The following is a 27,959-nucleotide window of genomic DNA, read 5'->3' on the forward strand; positions in this document are numbered from 1 at the left end:
CTTCAGGGCTTGTGCTCTGTCCATTGCACTACTTAGCTGCCCCAAACATTATACTTTAAGGATGTGATAAACTAGAGAGTACCCGTCAGAGAGCAGTCACTTTGGTAAGAGGCCTTGAAGCTAAGTCATATGTAGACAAGTTGGGGGGAAAGGGGCTCTTTAGACCCTAGAACAGAAGACTTGGGTTGTGAAACGGAGTGAGGAAAAATAGCTGGGTTCTAATATTTGAAGGACTATCACATGGAGGAGGAAGTAGGCTTGTTCTTTCTAGCCCCAGAAAACAAAAGCAGAAGCATATGCAGGTGGGAATTGCAAACACAAGTTGAAAAACTGTCCAAAAGTGAAATGGCCCAGCTTGAGAGGTTGCTAATTCCTTCTCCTTGCTGGTCTTTATGCAGAGACACTGACCTTTTGTGGGTTAGACAAAATGACCCCTGAGATTGTATAATCTTAGAGTTGGAAGAGGCCTCAGAAGACATTAGTCCCTTATTTTTAGATAGGGCAAATTGAGGTTTAGAGAGGTGATGACTAGCCCCACGTCAGAGATGGGAATCAAACCCACTTCCTTTGATTTTACATACAGTATCCCTTCCATTGCACCATGCTTCCATATTGGGTGATGGTCTCCTAAATTGTTAAGTTCTTTGAAAGTGACAATTACTTATCCAGACTTTGAGTCTTCCCTAAGTACCCCACAGAGAACTCTTCCTGGGATCGTAATAAATCCCTTTTAAAAACTGTGAATAAAACCCTTTCTTAAACTGTTGAATTGCTTTATGGCAATTAACACAATTGCTTTATATATCTTGTTTTCAAATTTAGTTAAATAAAAAATACAATTACGGAATATTACAATTACAGAATACAATCATAGCATATTAACGCTAAAATGGGATCTTACAATTCATTTCATCTAACCTTTTTTCTTTAAAAATGATGATTGGGAGCCCTGAAACGTGAGAGATTTAAGTGACTTTTCCAAATTTATATAGTTTGTGAGTGATAGAATTAAAACTAAGGCTTCTAAATCCAGACCCAGTGGACATTATTCAACATTCAATTGTCCTGTTTTAAACCATTTATATAAAGCAATAGGAAATTCAAATTTGCTAATTCTTTGTCTTACCTTCATCTTTGCAGTTAGGGAATACAATCAATTGGGTCCATCTGAAAATCTTTTATTACATACTATGCTGATTATAAAGTACTGAAATGGAATAGAAGTCTCTCCACATTTTCTGTGTAAAGGATGATGTGACGGTACTATGCTTTTTTTTTTTTTTTTTTTAAGGTTATGGCTCTTACAAATTGAGGCACAGTATACATTGTGTTTAGTTAGAGTCATTCATATAAAGATGAGAATGTATGTCTATTTATAGTCTTGTTGGCACTTGGTCATTTTTATAAATCACAAACCTAAACAGATTCCAGAAATAAAATGAGTCAAACATAGGAATTTTCTTTATCTTGTAATATTTCCTATTTTTGAAATTAGGAGTCCCCCAATGTTGAATAAGTTATTGTTAATAAATGTTATTAATTAATTATTACCAATAAAGATAACAGTATTTAGAGCATAAAATGAAGTAATACAATTATTTACAGAAAGCTTTGTATAAAAGTACCTTCTTTTAAATATTAAGGATAATGTTAAGTAAGCTTCATTCTTAAGGAGCTACTTTGATATTCCATGTTTTATTTTTTCAATTCTCATTTTAAATTTTATAATTCAATCATTGTGAATAGCTATATTCAAAAAAGTTTTACAACTTTAATCTTAATAATCTCAAAAAAAAGCAGACATGCTATGTCATAAAATAACTATTAGTGACTAGTTTGTATCCTATAAATCTAACTTGAGTTGATAATATGGTCCATTACCAGCTAACTGCACAGAGTATTTTTCATTTTACACTCTTCAGTTACTTTTTAGTGAAGTGTTAAAAAATATGAAGCTTTTCTCCTCTCTAAAATTGCACGCTGTCTGTCTGTTATTAGGGAGATAACAGCTCTTATAAATGTTTCAGTAAGCGCTAAGTAGACAGTTATGTGCACTCTCATTCCACGCTTATTTGCTTACTGTAATAAACTGATAAAATATGTGTGGTTTGTCTCTGTGTATCTACAGGCATCATGAGTCACATAGATTTCCTTTAGAAATAATGTTGTGTCTGCAGAATTGATTGGTTATTTTCTTAAACCATCCAAAGGTACACAAACGACTTTTTTATTATTTAAACATATGCTGTGTAAAGATTTGTAGTGGGTTATCTTATTGTTGTTACATATTTCTTGTTCTATTAACTCTTAGTGGAAGGTTTTTATTTTAGAGTGGCTGCAATTACTAGACTAATCACATCTGCAAGAACACACAGTAGGCCCAATTTATATTAAGATTGAATTCAGATTTTTGGTGCTTTCTTTATACATTGAGAGTTTAAAGTGAAACTTACACTAAGGACTTCAAACCCTGTACCCTTATGACAGTTCCTGGCAATATGTCTTAAGGTTTAAGGGAGCTGGTTCCAGGGAGACCTGGATGGAGGTCTTTCTTGAGATGCATTGGCCTTGTAATCTTGACCAAGTAGCTTAATCTCTTAATGCCCTACACACCTAAGTGTGTGAAGTGCAGAGAAGTTGCCAATCTATACTGATAGAGAAAACCCCAGGGATCCTCTGATAGTGAAATCACAAGTCCAATCCCCATCCCTATATTTGTGTCTTACTAGTCCCATTTGGGTTAATTAAATGCCAGTAAGAAAATGTTTTTTGAAATAATGTCTTTACCGGGAAGATAAAATGTCATTTATTAAGAATCAGGTCAATGTAGTGTAGAAAGTGCTGGACTGAGAATTACTGCCCTCTTATTGAATGACTTTGGACAACATGCCAACAGTTTTACAGAGAAGGAAACTGAGTCCTCTGGAAGTTAAGTGGCCTGATAAGTGCCTCAAAATATTTAAAAGTTAATACAAAGAAAGGAAGGACATTAGCCCCTGTGTGGACTCAGGATAGGCCTTCTTAAGAAAGGAGCCTTATTGCCTATTCTCCCCATTAGTCTATAATCTTACCCATGCCAGCCCTATTTTTATTCTGTGAGACTTCAGTTTGCACACTGATGTGCTTTCAAGCATGCCAGCCTCCCAGTTCTATAACTAATTACTTCTCTTTACGGCTGCCTAAATCTGCAACCATAATTACCTCATATCCATTCTTCTTATGTCACCCAGGAGGAGGGGCCTACCTTAAACCAAACCTACCTTGAGTCCAAAGTTTTTCCTTTATGATCCTGAGCTCTGAAATGTTTCTCTTTCCATCTCACTCTCAGCTTCCCAACTCTTCAATCTGTTCTTTGTCCTCTTTCTATCCCTCCCTGTTCTCCATCACTTCCTTTGTCCTGTGCCTTTATGTCTCTGGCTCCTTTTTCCTTTAGGCCAACTGCACCCTCCCAAACTTCAAGCCTGGATTATCCCTTCCAACTTCCTTCACTAGTACTACTACACTGAGTACTTTTCTAAATATCCAGAAAAATGTCATCCTACAATTAGCCTATATAGATTTTTTTTTTTTTTTGCCTTGTGATTATGGTAAAAGTCTAGGGGGGGAAAAAACTAGTTTGAATAGAAGGATAGACAAGTATTTTGAAAGGAACTCTTTTATTTTTAAGGAGAAATATCTTGACCTTACCAAAGGAAGTGCTTTGAAAACTAAGTCATACAAATGTAAAGTTATATTATCATCATTATCAAAAAGGTGCCAAGTAAAATGAATGGACCTAATGCCATCTATAACATTACCAGAAGTAAAAATTAATGAGACAGTAATTGAATTAGCTGTTTGTAGAAGTAAAGTATTTTATAAATGCCTAACCAGGGTGATAATGCTAATTATTCTATTCTTAGAGTTTGGACAAATAGAATAAAGTGAAATTATATTATTGGTATATATGATCTTTCTAAAATTGCTCTAAAAAAGCATCTACTGTGTGTAGGTTACATTGCTTGTGTTTTCCTATATATTGCTTAGTGTGAGTATTTAGATATTGGATGTGATGTTCATTTGTAATAATATAATTATGAATAATAAAGACTAAAACTTTAGCATAATGAAAGTGCTTGTAATTTTAATAAAGATTGTACATCTATTATAATGATAGGCAACAAGAGACTAGTTGAATTGGGTGAATTTTTTGGGAAAAAAATTAGTTTAACATAATCTCTTGTAATCCTAAAGTGATTAAAATTGGTCTAGTCTTCAAATAATGCCTACCAGTAGAATTAAGTTTATTGTAGTTGTAGAGGTTTGATGGATAGAACTTTAACGGTTTCATACTGCACACACTTTTTCAAAGCTTTACAGACAATGATGGAAATGAATATTGCCATTTCTGTCAGTACATTCCAATTTGTTGTTATTGTTGTTGTAGGTATGAGAAGAAATAATAGGAATAATGGGAAGTTATGCCAGGAAAAGAAGAGTTCATCAGCTTTGTCAGAAAGACAATATTTAATAAAATTTAATTTTCAACTGTAGGATTTTTTTCCCTTCCATTAGCCTTTGATCTTATGGCAGTATTGCACAGGCTGAAAATTAGGCATAGTTTAATAACCACTTTGAAGGATCATTTGTCAGTAATATTTGCCCATGATTATTGTCAGAATAATAGATTTAGTTAAATTATTTTTGCCTGTTGTAAGACTCAAATGAGAGAATATCAAGCACACTGTAAATCTTAAAGATCTATATAAATGTCAGCTACTCTTAGCAATTATAGTACAAATACTTTTTAATAGTTACTTTGGAGATATTCTTTTTATAATTATTTGCTCTTTAATTTTGATGTTTCTCAACTGACATTTTTGTAAGTCATTTTCTACTAGCATTGATTGCTGTGACATCTAACAGTCAGTGACATGTTTATAGAAACAAGTATCCTTTAACTTCAAATTTTTAACTTAACTTTTAACTTCATTTTACTCTATATTCCTTGAAAACTATGGAGTCTTTTATTTATTAGTTTTTAATTCTCTTTCTCTATGACAGGTCAGTACTCCAGTCTTTGTGCCAATGAAGACTCATGAGCTGCTTCATCGAATGAGTGGCAAAGGATTAGCTGCCAGTTATCACTTTCCAAGACAGCCTTGCATTTTTGGTGATCAAATGGTCTCAGTACAAGTGACATTAAATAATACCACTGATCAGAAGATTGAAAATATCCATCTCTCTGATAAAAAACTACCTTCAGGCATGAGGATGCATGTGTTTAGTCCAATAGGTAAATAATGAATATAAATTAAAATTGTACAGTGTGATAAATGTTTAATAGCTTAAAAGAGAGCTTCTTAAAAATTGAAGTAGAAAATACTGTGTTTACTCTTTTGACTATTAGTATACTCTTGGTTATTAATTTTCAATTTTCATCTGCATTTGTGTTCCCCAGATTTTTTCTACTCTTAAGGCTAAATTGTGCTTCTCAGAAATCATTCAGTTTTCATTAAGCCATGGATAATAAAATGTGAGGAATAGTGACGGTGGACCTAAATACCTCTCAAAAAACCATTCTATTAGTTTCTTGTATCTCTTTCCCCAAAATGTTCTATACCTTCTGCCTTCCTATCATCTCCCTTCATTTATTCATTCTGTGAGGAGAAAGAAAAATAAAAAGAGAAAAAGGATAGAGTTGCTGCCATCATGGGCTTGGGGCTACCAATCTATTTTTCATCTTATTTGAACAATATAACTCTTCTCATTAAAAGAATTTTGAAATTCAGTTACTTTTAGGAAGTAAAATTTTGAAACTTGGTGTCTTTGGGTGTTGATCTAATGTCCCTGAGACATTCCTGATTAGACTATATAGGCTGCATGGGAAGTAATCTTGGAGCTCTTCCCCTTGGGACTAGGAACTCTTTGAGGGCAGGGACTCTCTTTTGCATTTGTTTTTTTCCCCTAGCACCTTGGCACAATACCTGGCCCATAGCTGGCATTTAATAAATACTTCTTGAGTGTCTGCACATGGTAAAGAATTTAAATTTATGTTATTGTGCCTTTTCTACAGTGTTTGCCCCGGCTTTCATGTCCATAGTATCCTTAGCCTGTTAACCTACAATCTTTAATTCTGAAGTAACTTAAGTTACTTACCTTAATCATTCAATAGAGTTATGTCATTCCTTGCAATAAATACTTCTTCAATCAGGAAGCACTAATTAAGCAATTATTACATTCCAGACACTGTGCCAGGCAATAAAGATATAAAGACAGAATTGAAATAGCCTCTCCTCTTAAGGAGTTGGCATTCTATGGGACAGAAACAATCTGTACATGAATCATATAAAACATATGCAAAGTTATTTTGTTGGAGTTAGGTGATGGTTCATTATTAGTTTCCTATGGGAATTAGCACTTGACCTGAACTTTGAAGGAAGACAGTGATTAAAAAGTAAAATAGAGGAGTTTTTATTTGATTTTTAGAGACAAGAAATCACCTGCTAGTGAAATGGTGAAATGTATGGTTTAGGAATTATCAATTTGACAGTTCCATAAGGGGTAGTTGGTGAATGAAAACTAAAGATAAATAGACCAGTAAGAAAGTAATTGCAGTAGTCCTGGTGAAATATAATGAAGGTCTGAGCTAGATAGTGGACAGCTGGAAAGAAGCAGACAGACACAAGATATATTGTGGAAGTAGAATCAACAAGATTTGGTTGCAGATTGGATATGGACATTTTGAGGGACTGAAGATTCTAAAATAACACCCAGTTTACAGACCCAAGTGATTTAAAAGATGATAGTGTCTTTGACAGAATTAGGGAAGTTTGAAGAGGGAACATTTTGGGGAGAATGATAATGACTTCTCCTTCGGGCATGTTGAGTCTTAGATGCCTATGGCATACATAGATCCAATTGGTGATGTCCACTGGTCAGCAAAGATAAGGACTGAGGAAAGGCCATTCAGAATTGACAAGAGACTATTGATAACCATGCTCAACAAAATATTTTATATTCCTCCTGAATGGGAAGTGGTATTGCTACAGAATCAACAAAAGTAAAGAAGATGTGAACTGACATAAATTGATTTTTAGAAGATGTTCAATGCAGTTTTAGTAATTTAGTAATTAAGAAATAAGTAAATGAAGTACAAATATGCTATCAAAAGCTGTCCTATCTCATTTCCATTAGATTTATGCTGAAATTTTTAAGTATTGTTAGAAAATTTATGAATATCCAAAATAAGTAGTCTTTTTATTACTTATAATACAACTTTTTGTTTTACTAAGTTAAAAACTTAGAGCTTAGTTTTTAAAACTGAAATATGAGTTTTCTAAACATTAGAAATGTTATCCAAAGGTTAAAACAGTAGAACAGTATTAACATTTCTTAGGAGCAGGCATGAGTCAATGAATTGACCTTTTAATGGCCAGTGTAGAACAGAAGAAATATAATAAACTTAGTATTACTGCTTTAACTGAGAAATAAATACAAATGAACATCACTTTCTTTGCACTACTTTTCCATTCATAGCCAGGTATTTAAGAGAGTAATTTATCATTGACTCAGGTATGATTTATTGAGTGCCCATAGCATATTAAATTCTGTCCTAGGCATTATGCAGTGGTATTTAATAAATATCTATTTATGTGACAGTATCTATTATCTGCAAGGTCCCGGAGATATAAAGACCCAAAAAAAAAAAAAAAAAACCAAAAAAGAAAAGAAGCAATTCTTACCCTCAAAAAAAAAAAAAATTCTGCTGGAGGAAACAACAGATAAATGCTTAGATTGGTAAATACAGAGTATACAGAAGACAAACATAAAGCACTCATAAGTAGTTGGATCAGGAGATAGATCCTTGTGTAGGAGGTGGGATTTAAGCTGGCATTTGAAGAAAACTTAGAGGACCAAAAGGTGGAGATGAGGAAGGAAAGGATTCCACGTGGAGGAAGAAAAGGCAGAGAATACCCTGTGCAGAAGTGTACATGCCAGAAAAGGAATGATGTTTTATAAGAAACAAAATAAATCATTTTGATAAGAACATGTCATAAGATCTATAGAGTAACATGAAATAAATATAAAAGGATAGATTGGAGTCAGATTGTAAAGGGTTTTAACTTTTAAATAGAGGAGTTTATATTTTATACATAAAAAGCAAGAAGGAGACACCAGAACTTCAGCAGAGAAATGATACAGAAAAGACATATGGTTTGAGAATATCACTTTGACTTGAAGAAGGGACATAATGCAGGCAGAGACACCAATTAATTATTTTAATAGTCAAAAAAGAGAAATGGTAGAAGAGAAAAGATATGGGAGATGTGTTCATGGTAGAACTGGCAAAGATTGGCAACTGATTAAATAAAAGTAATGAAATCAAATGAAGAGATAAGGATGATGCCAAATTTGCACAAATGGGTGGCCGGTATGATAACCTTTGCCTTTGGCAAAGTTGGAAAGGAAGAGGAATGGTTTGTACAGGAAAAGATATAAGTTCTTACTGGGTTATAATGAGTTTGAGATACTTAAGACTATCATTTGCTATAAAGAGGTGGATAAAAGGATAAAAAGGAAGGATAAAAAGAAGGAAAAAACTTATTTATAAGATTAAGAGATCATTGCTAACTCTAGAGACAAGTGATGAAGTGAGAAACAAAGTTGGAATGGTGGAGAAATAAGTTAACAGAAGAGTAGAAGAAACAGGTATAAACAACCTTCTCTTCCTTTCCTCCTCCCCCAGGAGTTTCCTGAAAGGAATGTGGGATCTAGGATGACGGATTTAAGGGTTGGTAGGTTTCAGTGGAAGTATGGATTTTTTTTAAAGATGGGAAAAACCTTATCATATATATAGACAGTAAACAAAGTGCCAGTAGAGAGACACTAAAGATTGGGGAGGAGTAGTTGGGATGGTCGAAAGGGCACTTCTGGAGGAAACAGGAAGTCATAGACATAGGGATACAAGTAGAGGAGTTGGTGTTAATGAAGAGAAGGAGCTGTCTCTTTAGCAGAAGAAAGGAATAAGAGAGATTGGGGAAAATATCAAGGAATTTGGAGAGGGTGGATACTGAGTAAAGGAATGAGTTCATGACATATGGCCACTATTTTTCTTTAGTAAAATATGAGATAAGATCTTCTTAGGAGGAGACATAGGGAGTGGTGTATATAGGAGACTTGGAAGAAGAAGAGATTTGGCATAATTGTTGTAAGAAGTACCAGTCAGGGAAGGGAGAAAAGATTTCTGTGGAGCAGCCAAGATCCAATTGAAATTAGGTAGCATAAATTTATCAGAGGCCTAGACAACAAAGTTATTTTACTTCCTCCAGTAAAGAAAATGGGTGGTATAAGTAACCCATATTTGAAGATTAATAAGGGATGAATGTCTAAGGAAAGAGATAAAAGGGTTAAGAGCTTAAAGTGGCATTTAGTTAAACTGATTAACTATAGAATCAAGATGACCTGGGAGAGATGAGAAAATACTGAGGCAGTTACTAAGTGACCATGATTAATAGGTTTAGGAGGGAGAATTGAGGCACATGGAGAGAGACCAAGAAAGAAAATAATGATTAGATAGCCCCCCCCCAAAAAAAAAAATAGTTCCTAATAATGTCATTGATGCAAGAGATTGTTAGATCAAGAGTATGAATATCTTGTGTGTTGATGAAGTAGAATGAATACGAGGGTCATGAGATTTAAGGAGATTAATTACTTTGCTGGTCAGAGAATTTTGAAGGAACTACTACATATATGGTGAAGTCCTCAAGTCCAGGGGCTAAGGGAATGAAGATGAGTCAATCACTTAGCTTTTAATAGATACTTACTATGTGTCAGGTACTTTGCCAAACATTGAAAAAAAAATTAAATGGCAAGAACCTCATAGTGTAATGGAGGAAACGACCTGCAAACAAATATGTGTGAATAAACTATTTGTAGGCTAAATTGGTGATAACCAAAACCAATCTGATTCCCATTGGGCACCAGTAGGTCCTAGGCCAAGTCCCATTTGGTCATTGTTTGGGCCTTAATTACTGAATGGGTGCAGCCTCAGTCAAATCTGTTGAAGACTTTAGCTTAAAAAGGCTAAGATCTCCCACTGCATCCAGGACCATCTCCAGTCATCCTGATCTGTATCTTGTCACTGGACCCAGATGGTACTGGAGGGGAAAGTGAGGCAGGGGACATAGCCTCCCTCATTTAAATCCAATTCAGTTGCATACCATGGCATCCCCTCCCCAATGTAATGGTCCTCTTGGAGAATGAAGGACGAACAGCAGCAACATTGTGTTAAGCACCCACTCAGGCCCAGGTGAAGTGGTAATTTTTGAGAAGTTAAATATATAGCATGAAACAATCCCTATTCACAACACACTTATATCCTAACAGAAAACATATATAAAGCTTATATAGTATGTGCTATGTCAGTATAAAGAGAATAAATAAAGTTAAATACAAGATGGTTAGTGAGGGCCCTAGTAGTTGACAGGTTAAGACAAGCTTCGTGGTGTATGTGTGAGTTGTATCACAGGAGAAGAAAAGGATCATGTGATAGCGTAGTGAGAAAGGAGTACATTGCTGTCATGGGGGTTAGCTGACACTGAGACACAGAGATGGAGAGAGAAGGCCAGTTTGGCAGAATCATAGTGAGGGAGGGGAGTGAATATACCACAAAAAATGCACTGTGAACCTTGAACAATAGGCTAGGACTAGGATGTGAATGGCTTTAAAAGCCAAAGAATTTATATTGTGTTCTAGGGGCAATAGAGAGCCACTAGGAGTTGGAAGTAGAGTGGTAAAATATCTAAGTTGTTTTTTAAAGAAAATCACTTTGGCAGCTGTTTGGAGGAATTAGAATGGGGAGAGACCTGAAGCAGGGACAATACTAAGGAATATAATAATAATAATAACCTAGGTGAAAGGTGTGATTAAGCCCTGAACGAGAGGTTAGATATAAATATATATGGAGACAGAAATATCAAGATTCAGTGTCTGATTGGATATTATGATGAGGAAAAGTAGGAGGTTGAAAATGCTGTCAACATTAAGAACCTGAGAGACCAAAAGGATATTGGTGCCTTTGACAGAAGTGAAGAAGTTACAAGGAGGTAGTTTGGAAGGAAAGATAAAAGTTCTGTTTCCTACTTCTCAAATTTGAGATGTCCTTAGAATATCTTGCATATTTTTGAGGACAATTAGATTTCCATAAGTGTCAGAAGATAAAAGGAGTTATAAAGGAAAAGATCTAAGATAATGAGAAAAATGATATTTCATGCTTAATAGAAAGATAATAAAACAGGATAAGTACAACTGAAGTTGATGGGGATGAGAAATAAGGGAGCAATAGTATGGAAAAGGATTTTCATCTAGGTTGTGATCAGAACAGGATTAGGGAAAGAAAAAGGAATAGTTTGGTAACTACTTGTGTTGTTCAGTCGTGACCATTTGTTGTTTTCCTGGCAAATATACTGGAGTGGTTTGCCATGTGCTTCTCCTACTCATTTTACAAATGAGAGAACTGAGGCAAACAAGTGACTTGCCTAAGTTCACACAACTAGTAATCTTTCTAAGATTAGGTTTTAACTCAGGCCTTTCTCACTCCAGCACTCTGCCCACTGTGCCATTTAGCTGCCCTTGTCATACCCACTGACTGGGTATCTTTCCTTGAGGAGCAATTTCTAGCTTTTTTATCTTGATTCATACCTGTTGCTCTCCTGCACTAGTCAGCACTCGGCTGGTGCCCTTTCAATCATATGTACATGTGACGCCTCTCAATAAAGCAAATGCCATGAAATCTATCTGCAAATGTGATCCACTCAGATGATTTGGAAAGAATAACATCATGGATGAAAAATAGACTAGAATATGCAAAACAATAGAGATAAATGTCAGCTAGATTCATGAGGTGCCCAGAAAAGTTCAACATGTTAGTGCTGCTTGTGATGATTTTCACATCTGAGTATTGAACTGCAGGAAAGTGGAGTGAGCCATTTGGCATGCACCAAAAAGAACTTGCTGAATCTTCTTGAATTATCATTTGACAAAATAAGAGCTTTTCAGAGGATCAGGGGAAATAGTTGGTTACACCGAGAGGCACTTCGTTGATCATGGAAGAAGGATGACTGACATTGGGTGACCCATGCCACCAGAAATTCATGTAGGGCTACAAGCCAAAGATCGATGTTATTCATGCGACTGAAAGCATGATTTCCTGGTAAAGAAAAAAAGTAGAAACACAAATTAAGAAAATAAGCATGTTTGGGGAGAAAATACTGAACACCTCTCAGCAATACGTCAATAAACTCTAAAACTTGCCAGGGATCCATAAAACAGCAGGATTACCTTCTGTTGCAGTGAAATAACTAATGTTAGTTCATGGTAGATTTTGGGCTTCTTTCATCAGAATTTTATCAGTGCAATCTACACATCTTCCAGAATACCAGAATACTAGGCAGTCATCAATAGGTCCCAAGTTAAAAAAAATCTGAGGGACAGCTAGTTGGTACAGTAGATAGAGCACCAGCCCTGAAGTCTGCAGTATCTAAGTTCAAATATGGCCTCAGATATTTAGCACTTCCTGGTTGTGTGACCCTGGGCAAGTCATTTAATCCCACTTGCACTACCCAAAATAAATAAATAAATAAATGAGAATTCTGCCATATCTGAAGCAATATCATTGTACCATTAAGAGCCTACCTTTATGCTTTTCATATAGACACTTGGCACATTATTTGTTAATTTGATGCTAGCAGCTAACAGTTATTTCCTTAACAAGGCCAGGTTCTAAAACATCAAAAGGAGAGATGGTGGAAGAGTACCAGATTTGCAGTCATATATAAGACATAGATTTAGATGCTGATTCTCCTATATATATTATCCATATGATTGTGAGCAAGTGACCTAACTTCTCTGAGCCTTAGTTTCTTCATTTTCAAAATGAAAAGGTTAAAACTGGTCATTTCTAAATTCTCTGCCAGCTCTAGTCTTGTGATCCCTGTGTTTTAAAGGACATCAGACAATATAGCTTACAGAGATATATATATCTCTGAACTTTTGTGCTTCCTGAAAACAAGCCCACATTAGCTGGCATACTGTACAACTGTAAGCACTAAAACCTTTTTTCTTTTTCTTTTTAAATTTATTTAGTATTTTCCCCCAGTTACTGTAAAAACAATTTTTAACATTTGTTTTTAAAACTTTGGGTTTCATATTCTCTCCCTTCCTTCCTCCTTTCATTGAGAGTGCAAGCAATTCAATGTAGGTTAAACATGTGTAATCATGCAAAACATTTCCTTATTAGTCACATTGTGAAAGAAAACATAGATCAAAATAAAAACCCTGAAGAAGAATAAAGTAAAAAAAAAGGTATACTTGTCTTTATTCAGATATCATAGGTTTGTTCTTTGGGAAGGGATAATATTTTTCCTCGTAAGTGTTTCAGAGTTGTCTTGGCTTATTATATTGCTGAAAACAGTTCAGTCACTCATAACTGATCATCTTAATAATATTGTTGTTACCCTGCACACAGTACATTTTCCTTTGCATTAGTTCATGGAAATCTTTTCATATTTTCTGAGAGCATCCTGATGATCATTTCTTATAATACTATAGTATTCCATCATAATCATAGACCACTGTTTGTTTAGCCATTCTCCACTTGATGGATATCTCTTCAATTTCCAATTCTTTGTCACCAGAGAAAAGAACTGCCATAAATATTCTTGAACATATAAGTCCTTTTTTTTTGTTTTTTTCTCTTTTGAGATACAGACTCAGTAATGGTATTGCTAGGTTAAAGGATATACATGATTTTATAACCCTTTGGGCATAGTTCCAAAATGCTCCAGAATGATTCAGTTTACAACTCCACCAATAGTGCATTAATATCTCATTTTCCTCACACTCCCTCCATTATTTGTCATTTTTATTTTCTGGCCTATTAGCTAATCAAATAGATGTGAGATAGTACTCTAGAACTGTTTTCATTTGCATTTTTTCCATCAGTGGTGAATTTTAGCATTTTTTTCATGTGGCTGTAGATAGCTATAGTTACTTCTCTTTTGTTCATTTATCAATTGGAGAATGATTCTTACTTTTAAATTTTTTATTTAGTTCTCTATATGTTTGAGAAATGAATCCTTTATCAGAAAAACTTGCTTTAAAATTTTTTTCCTGTTTACTTTTGTTAATTGTATTTCCCCCCACCCTGTTTATTTTAATCTCTTTCTCCTTTCACCTTGTTCCTTTTCAAAAGTATTTTGGTTTTAACTACTTCCTCCAACAGTGTCCCCTTCTCCTTCTATTTTATTGTAGGGTAAGATAAACCCAATTGAGATTTTATTCCCTCTTTTAGTCAGTTCTGATGAGAATAAGGTTCATTCATTTCTCCTCACATTCCTCTTCTTCCCCTCCACTATGAAAACCTTTTCTTGACTCTTTTATGTGAGATAATTTACCCCATTCTACCTCTTCCTTTCACTTTTCCCCAGTATATTCCTCTCTCACCTCTTAATTTTATTTTTTAGATATCATCTCTTTCTATTCAACTTATACCCATACCTTCTCTCTCTCACTCTCTTTATATATATGAGAAAGTTCTCACAAGTTTACAAATATCATCTTCCCATGTAATCTAATCAAGTCCCTTTTGATTTAACTTATTATGCTTCTCTTGAGTCTAGTATTTGAAAAGCAGATTTTCTATCCAGCTCTGGTCTTTTCATCAAGAATGCTTGAAAGTCCTTTACCTCATTGAATATCCATTTTTTCCCCTGAAGGATTATACTCAATTTTGCTGGGTAGGGAATTCTTGGTTTAACCCTAGCTAATTTGCCCTCATAATATAGTACAGCTTCTCTGATCCTTTATTGTAGAAGCTGCTAAATCATGTATTATCTTGACTATACCTCCACCATACTTGAATTGTTTATTTGGCTATAATATTCTTGGGAATTTTCATTCTGGGAATCTCTTTCAGGAGGTGATAGCTAGGTGGGACAGTGGATAGAGTGCTGAGCCTGGAGTTTAAAAGATCTGAATTCAAATCAAGCTTCAGGTGCTTATTAGCTATGTTACCTTAGGCAGCTCACTTAACCTTTCTTAGCCTTAGTTTCTCCATATGTAAAATGGGGATAATAATACCACCCACCTACCAAGGTTGTGAAGATTAAATGAGATAATGTTTGTAAACCACTTTGCAAAACTTAAATGTGGAAAGAAAATGGTAACATAATATACTTACTGCTGTAGCATATCATTTATTTTTTTAAAAACTGCTAACAAGAATTACTAAAAATGGACCATCCTGTCCTGAACTGTTTTTAATGGGCATACTTTTAATTTTTCTTCAGGTTTAACTCAGATTTTCACATGGATTTTTGAAAAGATCGTGTTAATAATAAAACATAGTCCTTTAAAAGTCTTCAACTCACTAATTGGGAGAAATAATTGAGATGAAATTAATAGGGACAAAACCCATAAAATTTACATTGGATTAAAAAAATCAACTTTATGAATATAGAATGGAGAAGGCATGGTTTGACAGCAATTTGTGTATTGAGTTATATTGAGCTTTCATTATGCTAAATGTTAACAGTGTGAACTTACCCTTCCCCCTTCTCCCCCCCCAAAAAAGGCCAATCATTTATTGAGAAGAATTCTGTCTGGAATGAAGGAAATCATACATCTGCGCAGGCCAAACTACATTTGTAATATTATTTTCTATTCTGGGTATCACATTTGGGGAGAGACTTAGGAGAACATTCAGAAAAGACTATACAGATAAGATTTAGAAGCAATATTATAGCCTTCATATGAGGGAGGGAGGGAAGGAGAGAGAGAGAGGGAAGGAGAGAGAGAGAGAGAGAGAGAATATGAAAATGAATGAGAATTGGAAGCAAGAAATAGAAGTCTCAAAGAGGAAGATTCAGAATTGATAAAAAAAAGAAAAGAAAAGAAATGAACTAGCAAATATGAAATGATCCAAAATGAACGGACTGACTGTCTTGTCTCCTAACTGGAGGTCTTTGAATAGAATCTATATAACCATTTGTTGGGATGTGGTAGAAGATATTCTTAGAGATAGGACTTGAATTGGCATAAAGGGTCTCTTCCAATTGTTGAATCTTTTGATTCTCTAATTTCATTTGTGATTATAGAGTAAATGTAACTAAAAGATAACTGGGCTCATCTGATAAACTGAATAAAATAATTGACTTGAACTGGACAAATAATAGCTGAGCAAGACAGATATTATATATGTTTGTTGTGGAAACACTGCATAACTAGGTTAGTTGATCGATTTTGTAATACTAAAACGCCAAGGATTCTAAAAACTGTAAAATATCTCTAGCTTATTTGATTTTTAAAATAGGCTTATCTTTTGCTATTTGAATTTCCTTTCAGCAACCTTCTGGATAATGCAAATAGATTTGTCATTTTAGTCTTCAAAAATGCCAGTCCTCCTGGTTAATTTCTGAGCAGTTATTTGATATTGTTCCAAGGTGATTATTTCAGCACCCCTTCCATTTATATTCTAAAACTGTTAAAAGCTGTTCTAATTTGCCAGATTTTTCCAATTGCCAATTTTAAGCTTATTGTCCTTAGGTTTATCTTTTAAGTAAACATAAACTGTTCTTGTCCCCTGACAACTGGTTTGTGTGCTAAAGAGTCCCAAAGTAATTCATTATATTCTTACCTCTAAGATTTATAAAGACAATATTATAAAAACAACGAACTTATTGTAAAAAAGAAATCTTTCCCTTAAGCATGTGAAATTGATTGTAATTAGAATATTTGGATTTAAAATCCTTAATTTGAGAAATTTTCTGTGGAACTTCTTTGGATTGGCTATTTTGAATTTGAATTGGCTATAGCAATAAATAACTTGTGTGTTAGAAAAATTTTGAGTATCTAGTTTGGTTCATTATTTGTGACATTTACTGTGTTTTCACATCCAAATGATCTTATTTTCTAGAATCTCTTGAGCCTGGGGGATCCATTACTGTTGCAATGGGTATTGACTTTTGTGATTCCACTCAGACTGCCTGTTTCCAGTTGTGGTAAGTTCAGGTGCTATTTTATATTTGTAGTTTCTTTAATGTTACTGAGGTGACCAAGAAAAATGCCTGGTTGTTAATAACAAACTCTTGGCTCTCTGCTAGCCTTTTCTTCCAAAAGATAAAAATTAAATGCTTTATTTTGATCTATTTTTGACTACCCTGGCATAATTATGAAAATGGTATGGAATATGGACATTTTCATTACTTTTATTTCATAATTAAAATTAGTTTCATAATTGAATTTTAGAGCACTATAGTCTCATGTGCATGTGTTAGCCTAAATCTTTTTTAATGATGTATGAAAAAGCTATGATATAAAATGGAAAATGTGAAAACATTATATATAATTTACATTTTAACTGTTCATCTTAAGCTTCTCACATTGGAGGATTAGTAACTAAGCTTAGTTATCTGAAAACCCATTGGACTTAGTAACTTTAGTTATCCTTAGTATTATCAAGTAAGTATTATTTTGTACTTTTTACAAGTGACTATCATTGAGAAAAGGTTTCTGTTGAAGCCATCATTTCTTTTTTTCTTCTAACCATTTGATATGTTTTTCTTTTGTTATTGTTATTCTTCTAGAACTTTACATTAATAAATCATTCCAAACCTTTAATAAACTTTGAATTTAATTTTTAAACTCTAGTTTCTTTATGGATATGTCTTTCTTATCAACTATAAGCTTTGTTTTTCTTATTTGAAAATGTTAAGTTCCAGATTGTGATGCTTTTATTGCTACAGAAATATGTGATATATTTTGTCTAAATTACAGACATCTTAAGCACACAGATTTTTATTACAGAAAATCATCAAGTTTACAAAATAGACACTTTGTAACAGGCACATAGATTACATTCATAACTTTTCTTTGACATATAACTTTTCAGTTTACCAGTGATTCAGGCCTAATATTATACCATTTATTGCCGAGAATCTGCAATGATGAATACAACCAATGTAGCATAGCACATTGATTTTATGCAGATCATCACCTTTATGTTTTGGGAGGTCTGCTGTATTAGTGATATATAAAAACTGATTACTTTTTCCAACATTGCCTAGTAATTGTTTATTATTTTCCTATTAGACAAACAAGACAGATCAATATTACTGAACACCAGACTATGAGTAACGTCACTGTAAATAGATTTGCCTCCCACACCACTGGTGCATTCATTGTAATGACTTGGGCAATGTGAGCCCAATGACAAAGCTCATGTGCCAAGTTAGTCTAAAATTGAGAACCCACAAATATCCCTTTTCTTTTGAAGCTTTTATATTTGACTCTTTAGCTAGATAGGAACATCATGGTTTCCCTCTCCCTTCTCCCTGTTTTTTTTTTTTTTTTTTTTTTTAATGTGTAGCCTGTATAAATAATTGAGTAAATTTCTAACTTAAACTTAAAGCCTCTCTGAGTACCAGTGTGTATGGTTACTGTTTAGTCTGTAAGTATTTGGACTACTTTAAACATTTTCTCTTATTTGTCTCACTTTTCTAAAATTAATTATTATAGGTATAAAATAGTTTTGCCTATTTTAGGAATTAACTTAAATATATTTTCCATAATGTCTTAACAATATCTACACATGTGTTTTGTTTTCTAAAATTTTAATTAAAATTTTAACTAGGTTTAGATACATAGCATTTATTTGAAATTTTATTAGGAATTGGCTTAGCACCAAAGCACCCAGAATCATAATTATTTTCCTTATGTGTTCCAAAAAGAGCACTTTGTCTTGCATCAAATGTAATTGATCCTGAAGCAGTGTAATCACAATTACTCACTTTCTTAATTGGCCTGCCCAAAATCAGAAAATGGAAACCGATCGACAGTGTTTAAATCAATAGCTTTATAGTAGTGCTTGTGGGGGTAGGGAGATAGTGGTAATGTGTAGATCAATTGGTCTTAGATGCCAATCACCCACTGTGTGTTTTGCATAGTAAATAGCACCTTTTTGCTTAGTGATGTACTGTACTGTTCTTGGTGGTCAATAAAAAGGGGAAGGAAAAAAAAAGCAAGAATGTGTGATAGATGCTTTTTTCTTCTTCCAAGTACATTGGTGTGGATGTATAGATGTAAGAAGGGCAAATATAATAAATTCTACATTCTGAAGGCCTGTGAATTATAAAAACAAGCTTTAGAATGCAGTTGCTTTCCATCAAAGAAGAAAATTGGGCAATGAGTGCTGTCTCATTGAGACTATGGATTGGTTTCTTATTATGATGATTATTTGGAAACTTAGTTGGGAGAGAATAACTTTGCCCTGATATGTTCACACTTTAAATGGTCATCCAATTCTCAATACCTTATGAATATCACCCTTAAATCATTAAATATACCTTAAAGCATATGCAGTTCAGAAACAGAAATGATCCTCATTGTCAATTATATATTAATCTCTGTGGAGCAATTAGCAGGTATGAAAGAGATATAGTACCTTTGTATACACACACATACACATACAGATGTACACAAACATACATGTGATAACATGTTTTCAGGAATATATGTTCCAACTAAAGTTAATGTTAGCAGCCAAATATTCAGTATTTTGGTAGATTCTTGATTTTACCAATGTTGTCATTGCCTTCAACCATACATTCTCATTATTTATGATTATTGTGTATATCCTAATTTATAAATGCCCCACCCCTTTAACTGGAGGTTTTTCTCTTATGTCTTTTAATATTCGAAGGGTGTCATTTCATCATTCAAATTGTCCATTTGTTCTTCACTCTTCATTAAGTGATCAACTTACATTCTTTTCTGATCATATATCTCCTGATTGAGATCATTATGTCACTCATTTCCTGAAAATAATCATTCATATTCTCTTGCAGGCTAATTATGCCCACCATGTATCTTTCCACCAATCACACTTTTGAATCTGTAAAGATTGGTGTGATTCATGATCACAGCCACATAGGATCACTCAATTTAGAACATAATTTGGGATCACTGGAGATGTGGTTTCATTTTCCCAAATTTAATCCAACTTCTTCTTCCTATTAATTTGGGGTCCATATTATTCTCTATTTACAATTTCTGTCCAAAAGATATATACTTATGAACTAATGGACTCTAGTCAGCTACATGTTCAAGTCTGGACAATAGGTTCTTTATCCACTTGATGTTTCCTATGTAGATTGTTAGACCAAACTTTTGAATAATTAGAAAATATCATGTGATTGTCTCTGTAGAATTCCAGGGTTGAAATTAGTATATTGTCATCTGCGAATAGGAGAACCTGGAAGAACTTGCTATCTATGCTGAACTCTACTTCTACTTGCATTTTGTTGGATACTTTGCTCTTCTGAGACAAAGATCAACAATAAACACACAGTATCTTTTACTCCCTGTGTCCCTAAATATGAAGATATGGTTTCCTGGACCAATATTTTTCAAACTAATAGTCCATTTTTCATGGACCAATTCACAACTTGTAGAGCTGCTGTGAATCTCTGAATTGGGCCAACTATTCTGAAAAATATCTTGGAAATATAATGTGTCAACAAAATTTCCACACTCTTTCACCTAGCATTTCCTATCAGACATATGCTCTACTCTACAATCAAAGATAGTCAGCAAACATTTAAAAAGAGTCTGCTATACAAGGCACTGTGCTAAGCATTACAAATATAAAGAAAGGCAAAACCAGCTCCTGAACTCTAGAAGCTCACTTTCTAATGGGAGAAGACAACATACAAACAAGATATGTCCAAAATGGATAATTTAGAGAAAAGGCACTAGCATTAAGGAGCACCAGGGAAAGTTTCTTGCAAAAAAATGGGATTTTATTTGGTATTTGAATGAAGTCAGGAAGGTGAGGAAAGAGAGCATTCCAAGCCTGAGCTTAGATGGCTGAAAATGCATTGGGTATGGAGATATGAAAGTGTTATATACAAGGGGCCAAGAAAGTCAGTGTTACTAGAAAGGGAGTAAAAGTGAAAGATGATTAAAAAGTGGGAAAGAACCAAATTATTAAGGGCTTTAAAAAAAAAAAAAGCAAAAGATTCCTTTAAATCCTAACTTCCTCAATCCCTCTTAATTCCAGTACCTTTCCTCTGTTAATTATTTCCCATTTATCCTGTATATAGCTTGCTTTGGGTACATTTGTTTACATGTTGTATCCCCATTAGATCATAAGCTCCTTGAGGACAGGGACTTTCTCTTACCTCTCTTCTCTTCCCCTCCCCCCCGCCCCCCAATATTCCCATTGCTTAGCACAGTGCCTAGCACATAATGGACTCATAAGAAATATTTATTGAATTGATTGTGTATTTGGTCCTGGAGATAATAGGAAGTCACCAGTTTTTAAGCATGCTGAGATCCAGAGGTGAGGGATGATAACATGGATGGGTACGGAGGCTAGACTGGAGAGGAAGAAATCTGAAGCAGGGAGAACAGCTAGAAAACTATTATAATGATTCAGCTTTGAGGTGATAGTACTGCACCAGCATAGTGACAGTTTCAGTGGAGAGGAAAAGAGTGTATATAAGAGGTGTTAGAAAGGGAGAATTGACATCACATGGATATAGGAGTGTGAATAAGAAAGGAAAGAGAGAGGAATTCCTTTCTCCTATTGTAAATGATGCAGGAGGTGTGAGCCTCAGTAAGTGAAAAGAAAGTGATACTCTTGAAAATATGAGAGAAATTAGTATGAGAAGAAGGTTTTGGAAGAAAGATGAGTTAAGTTTTAGATATATTGAATTTAAGCTTTGACATGACAAAGACAGTGATCCCATAAATACCAAAATATCATAGCATTTTTTGTGGTAGCAAAGGGGATAGGGTAGAGATGTATGGAAAGGAAGATATGGATGCCATTTGATTGGATAATAATTGAGTTATAGTATATGAATGTAATGCTATATTATTGCACTTTTGGCTAGTATAAAGAGGAATTCAGAGAAGGATAGGAAGATTTATATGAACTTATGCAGAGTGAATAAAGCTTCTGCTTTTTCAGGAAAAAAAATGCACAGTGACTACAATAATATATAGGTATATAAAAGGTGCACAATGACTACAATAATATATATATGTATATAAAAGGTGCACAATGACTACAATAATATATATGTTTATACACACACACACATACACAAACACCAAAACAACATAGGCACCTGAATGTAGTTTAAATGCAGTGACCATTATTGATTCAAGAGGACAATCAATCTACAGACATTTATTAAGTGCCTGTTATGTGACAAGTCCTATGTTAAACTGTAGGGATAAAAGACAAAAATTCAATAGTCCTTGCATTCAAGGTACTTGAGGCCACATCAGGATGTAGAAGGAACTACTTAAAGGAAGTTAGCAGAGGAAGGGAAACCCAATCTATACGGAAAGTCACGGAGATAGAAGAGTAGAGTGATTTTGAGGTAACTCCTCCCTGCTTGGTAGGGAAATGGGTGAAGTACTATGAATGCCAAATGTGGCAAACTCAGATGGACACAGTTGCTGAAAGCTTCATTTGATTATTTTTCTTTATTACAAGAGAGAGTTCTGGCAGGGTAGAATGGGGTGAGGAGTGGTATATAGGGAATAAAGTATATACTAACAGATGTAGTCCATGTGTCAGCTTGCTTAACTGCCCATTGTTATGAAAGAGTATATTGTCCAGAGAGGTAATGAAAACTGTTGGTGTTTTTTTTTCCTTATAAAAACTGTTTTTGTTCATCTCTTTTTGTTTTTACATAATTTCCATTTCTAAATATAGTGTTCTTCTCTCCTAGTTTGCCAATAAATAAAGAGTAAAAAATGAATAACTCAGTTCATCAAAACAAACAAGTGCAACAACTAAATCTAAAAAAATATGCAACTTGACATAAGCTAAGGAGGGAAGAAAGACCTATTTCCTTATCTCATTTCATGGACAAGTTTATTTATTATATATCATGCAGTTTTATCAAGAATTTTTTTTAATAAAGATAAGTGTGTAAATCATTGTCATAAAAGTTTTATATGGACTTAGAGGTCAGACATTGATGTTTTTGCCATTACTTTCTGAGGAGTAGTTAATATTGTGGTTGGTTTTTCCCAGTGCAGTCAAGATGTTGATTTCTTTTTCAAAGATAGTATTTGGCGTTCACTGTATTCAGTACTATCTAACTTCTTGGGGAAAATATTCCTGAAACAACTTAAATTTATAAAGCATTTACCATGCATCACTGTGCTTTACAAATATTATCTCATTTTATTCTCACAACAACCTGGAAGCTGGGTACTATTATTATCTATACTTATGAAGAAACTAAAGCAAACAGAGACTTGCACAGGATCACACAGCTAGTAAGGATCTGAAGCTGGATTTAAACTCAGGTCTTCTGACTCTACTGCACCACCTATGTAGCCCATAGGTGAAAGCCTTCTTTTATGCTTTGCAAGCCTTTGACCTCTTTGACGTCTTAATTTTGGTCTCTGTTTTCCAATATATTTTTCGTGATTTTGCCTTATGTATACCTCTTAAGTCACTGAGTAGTAACGTATATGTTGACTTGGTAGGAATAATCTAATTCTCTACTTTATCTTCAGCAGCACTTATTAGTACAGAAGCAGCAATTAACTTCACTGTAGGTTTTTTGCTTATTCTGATCATGAGCTCTGCAAGAGAAGATGACCAAATGTCCCCTGAAATGGTGTTTCTCACCATCTTCAGGGACATGATGAAATCAACTTTGCCACATAATGTATTTGCTCCTTCACATTTGACTTATGAACCATTCTTTCTCTTAGTTACAACTTCTTTCTGGTATTTTTTTTTTTCAGATCATTTATAAGGAGAATGTCAATATTAGTATGGTTCTCTTCTCCCAGTAATATGTTAACTTGTTGGTTGATAGATTAAAATCTCACTTCGTTGTTAAAAATATGGCATAGGAAAAACTCTTTTAGCAAAATTATCATGGAGCATAAACTCTAAAGTACAGTTTGAGTCAACAGTTTTGGCTGGGAGTGTGTTCATTTTCACAGTACAGGACTGATTGTGATAGAGGAGGCATACAAATACATGGCACAATTAGTCAAAGGAGTCAAGAGAGATAACGCCAAGGATGAGCAGAGGAAAACTGAGGACAACAGAATGGAGTGTGTATAGTTTTGCTGTTTGGTTATTTGGGGGAAATAGGACGATCAAAGAAGGACTGAGACTGCTTGGAATTGATGAAATGTAATAATGGATGACAGAATAATGGCAAAACTCAATTGGAACTGGGGATATTTATCCTGGAAAAAAAAAGAAAACTTGTATGATAATAGTTTCAAGTATTTGTAAGGCTTTCATGTGGGAGAAGGACTTGTGTTTAGCCACAGTGTACCAAAGGGAGTAATTGATGGAAGTTGCCAAGAGACAGATTTTTACCTCTATAGAAAGAAAAACCTCTTAATGAGCCAATCAGCAAGCATTTATCAAGCAGCTACTGTGTATCAAGCACTGTGCTAGTCTCTGGGGATGCAAGGTAGAAGTGAAATACTCCCTGTCCCAAAGAACTCATTTTTCAATGAGGGAGACTATGTGCACATATATAATTATGTGCAAAACAGAGAGAAAAGTTAACCTTCAGAGGATCTGTAACAAGGAATGAGTAGAAATGGGCTGGAAAAGCTTCATGCAGAAGGTGACCTTGAAGACTTAAAGGGAAGCAGAACTTCAGATGGGTGGTGTAGGAGCATTCTGGGAATGGGGGACAGCCAACATCAGGTGGTGTTAGAAGAGCAGGAAGTTTAATATGGCTGGGCCATAGATTTTAACCATTCAACACTACCTACAAGTTGAATGGGCTGCCTCATTCCTTGCTGTGGGAGTGGACTACAAGTTGATAGGTATGACATAAGGGAAATTTTTGTCCAGATTTGGATTTCTTGGCTCTTTATAAAGGCCCCTTTCACTTTTAGGCTTTTGAGTTACAGTTATCACCAGAAGAGTTTTCTTTCAACTACAACAATTTGAAAATTCTCTACTAAAACATGGAGATAGATTATGATCTATCTACACTGATGGGTTGAATACCTACATGCATGAAATCATTCATCTTTTGTTTTTATTCATTATTTTAATCAGGTCAGTATATAAATATTTTCTAGGAGATATAGTGGTTTCCCTGGAAGAAACTAAAACACCCACACACATATATATGTGTGTATAAATATAAATATGGTTTGTCAGCTACTTTTGGCCATCCATCCAACTTCAAGCATCAGACTTTAAAAAAAATTTTTTTTTTAAAGCTCTGAATTCATTAGAATGCTATGATTATTAATCAGGTATTTTTTCCCCTCCTATTAATGAGTTTAATTTGGCAGAGCTGGTATCATAGAAAGAGCACTTGATTTAGAGTCAGATAATCTAGATTTGATCCAAATCCCAACACTTACTTGTGGGTCCATAGATAATTCATATCTTTTCTCTGAATCTCTGATTCTTTATCTTTAAATTGGTGATAATGATACTTATACTTCTTACTTTTCAGGAATATTGTGAGAAAAGTGTTTGTTAAGCACATAAAATGCTATATAAATCTGATTTGTTCTTACTACATTGAAGTTTTAAATGAAATATTTTGTATGTTATTTGCTAATCAATAGGCAGTGTTTCATACTGAATAAAGACCCGGTCTTGGAGCCACTAGACATTGGTTGAAGTCCCACCTATAAGTCATTGGTGATTGGTTAACCTTAGGCAAGTTATTTACTCTCTAGGTGGACACCAGACAACTCTGCAAGCCTATAAGTTGTAGATCAGACTAATCTTTATTAGCAGAGGGAATTTCCTCACCAGGAGGAATTCCATAATGGAAATAAAAGATCTGGAGAAAAAAAAATTGCCACCTCATTCTAGAATCACAAAACCACTAAACTAAAGATGTTATCATTAAGTTTAATGTTACCTTCATTTTGAAGTGTTTTTTTTTTTTAACTATTTGTAGTGTTCAGAGACAATTCTGAAAGTGAATTAGAGCTTTTGTAAAAATATGAATGTTACAATTCATTTAGCAAAAGTATAGCATCATACTGAATACACACAGCTGGGCCAAAGACTGACCCCTATATTGTGAGAAGAGAAATTTTTCCCAACAACTTACAAATATAGCCTGTCAGTTTCAACATTTTAGACTTATAAATATGAAGATAAAGAAATATATTACTTCTTTATTTAGCAAACTATATAGAGTAGTTCTCTAGTTGACTAGATCTTCTATATAACCTGCACAAATTTACCCCTGGTTTTCTCCCACATTTTAGGAAGTGACAATGTAATGTAAATTGCCTTTAATTATTATAATTATGTACCTTAATTATTCTTTTTTAATGAAAAGATTATCTCCTTTGCTGTTTCTCTAAAAATAAATTTCCTGGGCTTTTATTCAGGAGAACGTAATCAAAGGAAATCATCTTGTAGTACAATTGCATTTCTTAAACTTTACAAATATTAAGGGAAAATATTAATTATTAATTATCTTGACAATTGTCTTATGTTTCCTTCCCTTAGTACAAAGGATGATTGCTTCAGTGTTAATATCCAGCCACCTGTTGGAGAGCTTCTTTTACCTGTGGCCATGTCAGAGAAAGATTTTAGGAGAGAGCAAGGTGAGAAATTACTTCATTTTGCTGGAAATTTATATCCCAAATAACATTTGCTTGCTCTTCTGACAGGTCATCTAATATAAGTGATCAGAAATACATAGGCATTAATGGGTTTCGGTATATGCTCTTCTAATCTACTAATGATTTTCCTTTATCAAATAATCTTAAAAGCATAGGCCATATACATTCCAGTGATATTTGAAAATTGATTAATATGTCTTTTAAAAAGAAAACTCATAGTAAATTGAATTCACAATCAAGTTTTTAGACCTGGGAGTTATGGTTTGTCAACTTGATGGTACACTAATGCATTTTGAATTAGTGTTAATGGCAAAATTTGGGGACTTACCAACAACTAGAAACCTGAATGTGTGGTAATACAGTGTTTTATGTCAATATTACCTTTCCTTACATGACCATTTCTCATGTACATCTAATGTACTTTTTTTTTTTCTCCTAGGACATTAAGGTTCTTTACCCTTCAAAACTTATTCCTGGCTCCAATATACAAACTCCTTCATTGCCTTCTGGAATAATTCTGTTCAGAAGAAATGCTGTATTTTAGAAATGTATCTGAACCAACACATTTGTAAATAACCACTTATAAATGTAAAATAGTTTCGTATAGTTCATGTCTCTGGTGCTCATCTCAAACGCAACTGCTAATTGGACTGAGCCTTTCCTCATATGAATAATGGGAAATAGCTTTAGGTGTCCTTAGAGGACACACTGATTATGCAGCATGACAAAGTGGATAGACCTGAGTCAAGACTGCATGGGTTCAGGTCCTGCCTCTGACACACACCATGTGACCTGGGCAAAACTCTTGACCTCTCGGTTTTCCCGGCAACTTTCTAAGGCTCTGAGCTGTGTACAGCAGGTGCCGACCAGCATTGGTCAAGGAAGTCTTTTCAATGGAAGCTGCCTAAATTAATGAATCACAGATCTGGACCTCCAGTTTCCTCCATCTACCAAAAAAAAATATTATAAAATTCTACATACTTGGGAAATATTTAAATGCTACACAATGTCTTTGTTTTTCTACATTTTCCAATATCATTAGAAAACTGACAACTAAAAACCTCATGGTGTCAATGCCATCAAGTAATATCAGCCAGGTTCTCAGATTGTGCAAGATGTGGAATAGAACATACAGAATTATGGTCCCCATATTAGAGAAGGGAAAATATACTTACTTGTATTCCTCATTGTAGTAAAGCAGATATTTGGATGTGCTTCCTTGCCTTCTGCCCTGTCATGGGGATGAAATAATGTGTATTTATAAAGAAAAGAAGGACAAGAGAGCAATCCTATGTCCAGCTATAAAA

At 34.3% G+C, this 27,959-nt stretch overlaps 1 protein-coding gene across 3 annotated transcripts in view; it reads left to right on the forward strand.

Moving 5' to 3' along the window:
* Positions 1-27,959, forward strand: part of AP3B1 (adaptor related protein complex 3 subunit beta 1) — a 309,786-nt gene that overhangs the window by 265,433 nt on the left and 16,394 nt on the right. For 2 of the 3 annotated variants that reach the window (XM_003759422.4, XM_031966179.1), the window contains exons 23-25: positions 5,044-5,275; positions 16,955-17,039; positions 26,537-26,634. In XM_003759422.4, coding sequence (XP_003759470.1) covers positions 5,044-5,275; positions 16,955-17,039; positions 26,537-26,634 — 415 coding nt within the window. Of the gene's footprint in view, positions 1-5,043; positions 5,276-16,954; positions 17,040-26,536; positions 26,635-27,091 lie in introns of all 3 variants that reach the window. The other variant, XR_004233861.1, reaches the window with a different exon arrangement.

The sequence above is a fragment of the Sarcophilus harrisii genome, chromosome 1, assembly GCF_902635505.1.
Source record: "Sarcophilus harrisii chromosome 1, mSarHar1.11, whole genome shotgun sequence".
Lineage (NCBI taxonomy): Eukaryota > Metazoa > Chordata > Mammalia > Dasyuromorphia > Dasyuridae > Sarcophilus > Sarcophilus harrisii.